Source organism: Piliocolobus tephrosceles, chromosome 1, assembly GCF_002776525.5.
Source record: "Piliocolobus tephrosceles isolate RC106 chromosome 1, ASM277652v3, whole genome shotgun sequence".
In the NCBI taxonomy this organism is placed as follows: domain Eukaryota; kingdom Metazoa; phylum Chordata; class Mammalia; order Primates; family Cercopithecidae; genus Piliocolobus; species Piliocolobus tephrosceles.
Window position 1 is genome coordinate 178,612,987 of NC_045434.1, and position 9,376 is coordinate 178,622,362.

The following is a 9,376-nucleotide window of genomic DNA, read 5'->3' on the forward strand; positions in this document are numbered from 1 at the left end:
TTTTTTTTTTTTTCAGACGGAGTCTCGCTCTGTCGCCCAGGCTGGAGTGCAGTAGAGCAATCTCGGCTCACTGCAAGATGAGTAGCTGGGACTACAGGCGCCCACAACCGCGCCCGGCTAGTTTTTTGTAGTTTTTAGTAGAGACGGGGTTTCACCGTGTTAACCAGGATGGTCTCGATCTCCTGACCTCGTGATCTGCCTGCCTTGGCCTCCCAAAGTGCTGGGATTACAGGCATAAGCCACTGCACCTGGCCTAAACTAAGATTATTTTTTAATTTTCACCATTTGAGTGAAAATGCACCTAAAATTATTACGCATTTCCCAATTTCTTATAAATTGAATACCTTGAATATAATTTAACTTTTATTTTTTGCTATCTCAGAACCACTGCTGTATTTGTTACTAAGAATGCTGTGACACAGTAAGTTTTGTAAAAGACATTCCTCAGGAATGACTGTGTTATAACTGGGATGTAACAGATTGCCCTTGTATCAACACCCTTGGGCTGTGAGCACTTACAAGTGCTTTTAAGAGTTTTGACTCTGAATCTACCACTACCCCCATGCCTAGCTAGAGCTATCATTTCTTGCTACTGTCAATGTTTGCCTCTAGCAGCCCATCTGATGTGCTACCTGTAATCTTCAATGGGCTGTGATACCACAGATGAGGTAGCAGTCATTAGTGCTATGCACCAAATATTTCTGGCTCTTTGCTTCCCAGACATATGCTAACACTGAAATTCTCTAGCCTTCTTTAAAGTTAGGCATGGCTGTGACTTGCTTTGGCTAACGAAAATGTGAATGAAAGTGACATGTGCCATAGTGGGACAGAAACTTGAAAAGCCAGTGTCCACTTGACCACTATCTTTTCATTTAATCAAAATGGTCATGGCAGTAAAGATGAAGTTTCTATCAGCCTCAGTCCCTGAGTGACTGTGAAGAGTTTCCTGTACACTCATGCTGGACACGTCACATGAATGAGAAGTCAAGTGTTGTTCTGTTACGCCACTGAAGTCTTGAGGTTTTTGTTAGTACAACCTAATCCAAGCTATCTATATCAATACAGATCTCTCAGTAAGGGATTCTCTCACATAAACAACTTTATTTATAGATTTTAATGACAAACATTTTGTTTGGATAAAGAATTATCTTTGCGTCCATCCTGGTTCAAAGCTATTTTCAATATAAAATATATTTGCCAAGTACCTACTATGTACACAGTTGGATGATGAAGAGGACAGTCTATGTCTTGAATAGTTTCAGTCTTATATTGTGGGTAGAAGCAGGATTTAAGGCAGTTATCGCAAAAAGGCAGACTCTAATGTTATGGTGGTTTAAACTTTAAACTTAAAGAGGAGAGACATCTCATCTAGATGGGAAGAGAAGTACAGACAAGCTTCACAAAGGAAGTTCTGTATCAAATGGCCCTGAAACATACATAAGAACAATTAGGGTCAAGGAGACTACTTAAGATAGAAAAAGCCAACATGAGCAAAGATACGGAGCACAAACAGCAAAGCACAAAGAGCAAATAGTTCCACTGACCTGGAAAATATGAGAATGGCAAGAAATCAGTTTGCCCACATTGCCCATGCCAGGCTGGTCTGTGCCTAACCCAACAGATAATGGGGAGCCATTCATTCAAAGTCCTGGCTGGAGAAGTGACAAACTTGGAAGTGATGGCAGTACAGATAATAGAGGGGAGGAAGGAAAAAAATGTTAGGGGGTTTCTGTGGTAATTCACAGGAATGGTCCAATGGCCCCAAATCAGTGTGATGACAGTAGGAGTGAAAAGAAGCAGATGCCAGACTGGGTACGGTGGCTCACGCCTATAATCCCAGCACTTTGGGAGGCCAAGGTGGGCAGATCACTTGAGATCAGGAGTTCAAGATCAGCCTGGCCAACATGGTGAAATCCTGTCTCTATTAAAAATACAAAAATTAGGCCGGGCGCGGTGGCTCAAGCCTGTAATCCCAGCACTTTGGGAGGCCGAGACAGGCGGATCACGAGGTCAGGAGATCGAGACCATCCTGGCTCACACAGTGAAACCCCGTCTCTACTAAAAATACAAAAAATTAGCCGGGCCTGGTGGCGGGCAGCTGTAGTCCCAGCTACTCAGGAGGCTGAGGCAGCAGAATGGTGTGAACCCGGGAGGCGGAGCTTGCAGCGAGCCGAGATCGCGCCACTGCACTCCAGCCTGGGTGACAGAGCGAGACTCCGTCTCAAAAAAAAAAAAAAAATACAAAAATTAGTCGGGCGTGGTGGCACATGCCTGTAGTCCCAGCTACTCAGGAGGCTGAGACAAGAGAATTACTTTAACCCAGGTGGTGGAGGTTGGAGTGAGCAGAGATGGGGCCACTGCACTCCAGCCTGGGCGACAGAGAGAGGCTCTGACTCAAAAACAGAAGCAGATGCCAGAAACAGTGTGGAAGTAGGGTCAACAAGAGCTGGCACCCAACCAAAAACACAGGGGAGAAAAAAAGAAAAATAAGAATAAATTTAAGGTACAGCTTCTGGGTTGAGAGAACTGTTATTCCAAGTAGCTGAGGTGAATCAGAAAAGCGACAATGGGCTAGGTGTGGTGGCTCACGCCTATATTCCCAGCACTTTGGGAGGCTGAGGTGGAGGATTTCTTTTTTTTTTTTTTTGACTGAGTTTCACTCTTGTTGCCCAGGCTGGAGAGCAGTGGCGCGATCTCAGCTTACTGCAACCTCCCAGGTTCAAGCAATTCTCCTGCCTCAGCCTCCTGAGCAGCTGGGATTACAGGTGCCTGCCACCACCCATGGCTATTTTTTGTATTTTTTTTAGTAGAGACTGGATTTCATCATGTTGGCCAGGCTGGTCTTGAACTCAAGGTGGGAGGATTTCTTGAGCCCAGGAGTTCAAGACCAGCCTGGGCAACATGGCAAGACTCTGTCTCTACAAAAAAAAAATTTTTTTTTTCTTTTAATTTGCCAGGTCACCTGCCTGTGGTCCCAGCAAACTGGGAGACTGAGGTGGGAAGATTGCCTGAGTCCACGAAGTCAAGGCTGCAGAGAGCCATGTTCACTGCACTCCAGCCTAAGAGACAGAGGGAGACCCTGTCTCAAAAAAAAAGAAAAAGTGACAATGGTAAGTAAAGTGTTACCGTATTCCTGATAGTTACCTCCAGCTTCCTTGGAAATAAATTCTATTACTTGTTTACTCTTTGCACCATACAGGACAAAGGTACTTTTTGGATTAATGCCATCAGCCCACCTTTTGTGCAACCTCATATCCCGCTTTTTCTGCTAAGAAACTCCCTGGAACCACCCATGAGCATCTCAGGTTCCCCTGCACCTTTGCCATCCTCACTTTCTCATCTGCTCACTTCTTCCTCTTCATCCAGCCGGGCCTACGCACTCTTCATGACCCAATTCAAGCCTCAGCTTCCCTGTGAAACCTTCCTCAAACACACTGATTTCTCCTTTTCCCGGTTTCTCATAGTACCTACCATCTTGGAATTCTAGAGACCATATCATAGTTATCACTGTCATATGTGTGCTTTATTCCCTTAACTATATTATAGGCCCATTAGAACAAGTTTCTTAACTTAAATGGTTTTGAGTTTCCCCTCAGTCAATGCCTTGCATAAAACATATACTCAAGAGGCGTTCCATTGATTGATACAAAGTCTGTTAGTCTCTAAGAACATGAATGCCTTGTTTCATCATTAATATTTTATTTTTATTAAGCCATGGTTAGACAGACATGTGAAATGAAGAGATTCACCACTTAGTATCTCAAAATATTCTTAAGAATTACCAAATATCATTTGGTAATAAATTTCTGTGCCAGCTTCCTTTGAATCCTCTGTTGACTTGAAAGTACACCAAACATTTCAGTGATCATCTCTACAAGATAATTCTGACTTAGAAACAACCTAATTTGTCATGGGGACTATCTTATTTTTAGTAACCTAGTAAGACTTTTTTCCTACCTTCATGTCCAGCTATCTATAATTCACAGTACATCCACTGAAAAGTTTGAGTATTTTACTTTCTGAGGTAATAGCTGCCTTCACTGGTCCCCCATTCAATTAATTACATTCAGTTATCAGGTTTCACTCCTTCCTCATACGTGAAGGAAACATAAACAAAAATGAGGCTTACTGAGGAATCATAAAAATGGACATTGTTGTAAAAAGAAATCCAAAATGTTCATGGGACACTCTCCTAACCAAATCTGCTCTTCTCACTAAGATATATTCTCTTGCAAGCAAAAGCACCGAGGAGACAACAGGGGAAAGTGCCAGAAGGAAAGGAAGCAAGAGAGGCGTACTTTGCTGATCAAACTGACCCCGGTTCTGGCCCCCGCTAGAACAGTAAGCAATGACAACCACTACCCATACGCTGCCGATTCCCGCTCAGGCGCTCCCTGGACTTTTCTTTCCTCTTCCCACAGCAGGGCCCGAATGATGGTGTCGGTGCTCTACGCCAAGGTGCGCAGCGCTGTGGGGTCTCACACAGAGATGACCTCAGACCTCCTGGCCTGCGTCCGGGCGGCCTTTCCCTCAGGCTCGGCGGCCCCCACCCAGGCGAGGTCATCTAGATACCGGGCCCCCAGCCCGAAGGACGACTGCGCCGTGCCCCGACTCCTCCTTCCCGGGCACTAGCGCGCGGGCTCCGCGCCCCGCCCAGCCCGGGAACCGCGGCCGGCGGGGGAGGGGCGGGGCGGCGCGGCGACCGTTATTCGCGGTCAGCCATCGCGCCCCGAAGCGCACTGGGCAGGCCCTTACCACAGCGGAGAGGGAGGCAGGGGAAAGGTGGCGCCCGGCCCGACGCGGGGCAGGAAGGCGGAGGCGGCGGCGGAGGCGGCGGCGACAGCCGCGGGGGACCCCAGCGGGCGCCCACGACGCGGTGGGCTGCATGGGCGCCGCCATAGTGGGGACGCAGCGACGGGCGGAGCGCGCGGCCGCGACCCGGTCGGGAGCCTGCGACCAATGGGCGCGCGGAAGCCGGGCGGAGCGAGGGCCTGACCAATGCGGAGCTGCGCTGCCCCGAGCAGGCCAATAGACGCAGGAGCCGCGGATTTGCCGGCCCGCCCATCCCGCCTACCACGGGACCAGAGCTGCGGCAAGTGCAGGGTCAGAGGTTCGCGCTGGTGGAGCGCCCCAGCCTGCAGGTTCAGCGCGGGTGTCTTTCCCGGGCACGTCGAGCCGTCTAGAGGAACCCTCTTCCCCCGGCCTCACGGCCCAGAGGACGCACGGCTCTCTCCCCTCGAGAGCCTGTTTCGTCTCCCGCGCGTGGAACGCAAAGTGCTGGGGTAGTCACGGCCACTTCACACCGAGGAACATCTCATCTCGCCCTCCAGGTCGTGAGCGCACCCAGTCCGCTCACTGAGGCCGAAAGCTTCAGACCTCCGTGGGCCCTGGTGGGTAAGGGGGCACGGAGATGGAGCGTTAAGAGACTCGTAGAACATTTTTAGTCTGGACATGGCACAGGGCCTCCCACCCCACTTTTTCATTCCTGCAGCTGAGCCCTGGTGTTATCCGCCTGGAGCAGTATTTAAAACTTTATTCCTCAACAAAGCCGGGGTGGTCTTTAAACTGCAACCTTGGATCCAAAGGCCCTACCTTACTGAGGGAAGGCAGTTGGCCCTACAAAAAGGCTTCTGGGAGGAGCTGCCTAAGGCAGGAAGGGACTGGCAGACCAGGAGGTGCCGCTTTTGGCTGGGGCCAGTTCTCGAGGTCGACCCGACTGCATAGGCAGCCAGTAGGGGAAAGAATAGGCCGGTCTGTGTGATTTGGATCACCTGAGTTGCGGTTTCCTAAGAGTTACTACGTTGACCAAAATAAAAAGTGGTTTCTGGAAAACTGGTCAGCTGTTGAGTAAAAACTGCTGGGAGTAAACCCAGCGCCCACCACTGGAGGAAGTGGGGTCATCGAGAAAGGTAGGGATCCTGTGTAAAAAGGCTGGTGAAGTGTTCCTCTCTTCCAAAGACGGATGGAATAGTGGATTGGGCTCTCTCACCAATCCACTAAGGCTTGGTTCTGCCCAGCCTCCCTTGCTACATCCCCTGGGAATCCCCAAGTGGAGTGTGGGGCGGCGGGGGGGAAGGCCAAATTCCCTCTCTGGGCCCCAGGAGGGGGCTGACATAAAAAAAGGTCACCTCCTGCACCTTTCTCCACAATGAGATACCAAGTAGCAACCACCTCTCACCCCCAGGGACACAAGGAAGCATCCAGAGTAGCTGAGCTGACCGAAGCCTCCCCCGCACCTGGACAGGGCCATGCCTCAGGAAGTGCCTGGCTGTTCAAGGGCCAGCCAGTGCAGCTCCGGGGCGCCCAAGTCCTGCACCTTTTCATTGCCCCCCTCCCTGTTCTATGGTTCCCCATCCTTTTCCAGTTTGACTTCAGGGACCCACCAGCCAAAGGAGATTGCATCTTCCTCAAGGGAAGCTTCTCACCAACTAGACAGCTCAGAGAGCAATCTGAGGATCCCACTGGAGGTTGGGTCCCTTGCTTTTCAATCACCTAAAACGCACCCCGTTCTTCACACTGATTCCCAATGTGTATATAACACAGATACTGGCATGAACTTAGGCCAGCTCAACGAAGATGTATCAAATGGGGCAGCAGTGAGAGATAACTCTGTTGAGAGGACTCATTGGTCCGGTGTTTCCTGTTACCTCATCCTGCCTGTCTCTAAGGCAGAGCAAGCACAACAGAAGTGCTCAAGAGCCAGAAGTGTCCCTGTTCCCATGACCCACCATACTTGGTCTAATACAGAGCTTGACAAGCAAAGGACCCACTCTCTGGAATTTCCTAGGGACTGCCTTACTGATTTGTCTTAAAATACACAGCCCTGCTGCAGAGTCTGACTCTAGATACACCCCCAGCCTGACGTGGACCACTTGGGCTCCTTGGGGCAGACAGCCAATCCTCTGCTCAACACATTTTATTGCTAAGGACAAGGTGATGCACCAGTTTTCAAAATAATTTGGTTTATAGTGTTCATACGTAACAAAAAAGGGGAAGTATTATAAATCTGATTCTTGTATACACAAGGTATTGGTGTGAAGCCCTCCAACCCTGGGCCCAGGCAAACAAATTCTCGAGGAGCAAAAACCTGTTTAACCCCTTCAGTATTGCCCTCTAGTCCCACCCCCACCCCAAAATCAGCTCCCTCCCACCCACAGTGGGCCTCCAATGGCCCCAGTTTTTTCATCCTAACCCTACAAGCCCCTGCATGATTGCAATTTTCTGTTGACAGAATCACCCACCAGGCTCTGCCTGCTTCCATCATTAAAATCCCCGCTTCAGGGTAATCCCCACCCACACCCTCTAATACTTTGCCACAGGGGCTCTGCACCTAGAGTGTTGTGGGCACACACCCATGTTATCCCCATGTTCTCCTTCAGGGGAAGACAAAGAGGTGGCATCAGCTCCTCAGCATCTCAATACTGCAGCTCTGCCAGCACTGTCTTGAGGCTGTTCCAGGCCTGGACAGATGCCACACCCATCTCCAGCCAACCCCCAAGAGCCCTTACTCAGCTCAGCTGAGGGCAGAATTTCACATTTTGTTTGCCCTGCATAGGCAAGGAAGAAAGTAAAGGCCAGGGGCTGGCAGAAGCTGGTCCAGACCAAACATACACACACACGCGCGCGCGCGTGCGCGCACACAGACATACACACATATAAATACAAAAGTAGGGGTTGGGGCAAGTACCAGCACCTCAGCCTAGTAGGTGCAGGTGATAGTTATGAAGCTAAGTCCTAGGCCAGGAACAGGGCAGCCAGTCCAGCCAGCACAGTTGACCCCTCTATGGACTGGGGCCAGTGCAGCCACAGCATTCCAGTGCTCAGCCCCGTAGCTGGGAGATCAGCGACTGCTGCCACGTGCCCAGAAACGGCTCGTCCTTTCACTACAGCGGAATGCAATGAGGGTGGGTGGGAGGATGATGGGTCGGTTATTTCATTCCTTTTCTTTTTACAACTTCACTTTCAGAGACTTCAGAGTTCCATGTCTGCTGTGCTGTGGAACCCAGAGTGCTCTTGCCTGGATGGCTGGGAATTCCTTGGACCCTGGAAGCACCTACTCCATGATGGCCCGGTATAGTGCAGGCTCAATATAATCTTCCCGGTATCTTGAGTTGATAACTCGTTGCCGTTTCTTTTCTTGCTTAACCTCTTTCTCTGTGAAAATCTCATTGAAGCGCATGTCTGAGGCTACTGACTATAGAAGAATAAGCAAGCCAAATGTCAGCTACCCTAAGAAAAATACAAAGGGATGCATCCTTGCCTTGTTCCCTCCCTCCAAGACAGGAACTGGGGACACACAGAAAATACTCACCAATCTAGATTTGACTCTCTTGGGAAGCTCTTCATCCAGTGTGTATACATCATCTCTCTTAACCACAAGCTGTGAGCCATCCTCAAACTCCACCTACCAAGGAAACAAAGGCCTTTTGGCTAGGATATCCCTGACTCTTTCCCTGGTTCCCATGCACAGTGGCAGTCTCCTACAGTCAAAGGAAGGAGTTAGCACACTAAAATAAGGACTACCTTACTTCACATTTGGCAGACTGGACACAGGACAGACCCCTAGCTCTGAAAGGGTTACCAACCTATTAACTCTCCTAAGAGCAAAGACTTGCCTCTGGCCCAACAGGAAGCACAGAATTAATCAAGCACCCCCTACTCCCTAGAAAGGTAGAACCTATGGATGGATACCTGGTACATTTGGATAGGGTGGGAGGCCACAAACTTGGCTCCATAGACTTGGCCATCTGTCCATCTCACTTGGACCACTTCCCCTTCAGCAGGAGGACCCAACTGGAGACAGTCCTGGCTCTGAGGAAACAGGAAGGAAGGAGGGTGAAAGGAAGGTCCACCTGCACACAAAGGTAACTGTCCTCTCCTGTACTCAGGGAAGAGTGAACCAGGACAAAGTAACTGTTTTAGAGAGCAAGGCAGCTCTCTGGGCTGAAAAATGTAACAGTTAAAGACCTTGCTAAGTCGAAGTCTGCCCCTATCTCTGCCCTCTCCTGCTTCTAGGTGACCAAAAAAAAAAAAAAAAAAATCAAGCTATAATAAACTTAGTAAACACAGGAGTTAAGTGCCAGAACCAAGAGTCCTTCTTACATTCCCTCAACTGTTCCCCTGAGGGTTCTCCAGGGCTCTGCCATGAAGAAATACTAGAACCATACTCAACTATAAGAAATGTTTTTTTCTTGGCCAGGCATGGTGGCTCATGCCTTAATCCCAGCACTTTGGGAGGCTGAGGCAGGCAGATAACGAGTTCAGGAGATATAGACCATCCTGGCTAACATGGTGAAACCCTGTCTATACTAAAAACACAAAAAATTAGTCGGGCGTAGTGGCGGGCACCTGCAGTCCCAGCTACTCGGGAGGCTGA

General features: G+C 49.5%; 2 protein-coding genes across 8 annotated transcripts in view; both read right to left on the minus strand.

Annotated features, from left to right (window-relative positions):
- Window positions 1–5,985, minus strand: part of ST3GAL3 (ST3 beta-galactoside alpha-2,3-sialyltransferase 3) — a 235,976-nt gene extending 229,991 nt beyond the window's left edge. For 2 of the 5 annotated variants that reach the window (XM_023221375.2, XM_031934206.1), the window contains exon 1: window positions 4,756–5,985. The gene's annotated coding sequence lies outside the window, so the exon portion shown is untranslated. The remainder of the gene's footprint in view (window positions 1–4,755) is intronic. The other 3 variants (XM_023221372.3, XM_023221374.2, XM_023221373.2) reach the window with 3 other exon arrangements.
- A 954-nt stretch (window positions 5,986–6,939) lies between these two features.
- KDM4A (lysine demethylase 4A) overlaps window positions 6,940–9,376 on the minus strand; it is a 56,800-nt gene continuing 54,363 nt past the window's right edge. For 2 of the 3 annotated variants that reach the window (XM_023221368.1, XM_023221369.1), the window contains exons 20-22: window positions 8,692–8,811; window positions 8,312–8,404; window positions 8,054–8,194 (exon numbers count right to left, since the gene is read on the minus strand). In XM_023221368.1, coding sequence (XP_023077136.1) covers window positions 8,054–8,194; window positions 8,312–8,404; window positions 8,692–8,811 — 354 coding nt within the window. Of the gene's footprint in view, window positions 8,195–8,311; window positions 8,405–8,691; window positions 8,812–9,376 lie in introns of all 3 variants that reach the window. The other variant, XM_023221367.2, reaches the window with a different exon arrangement.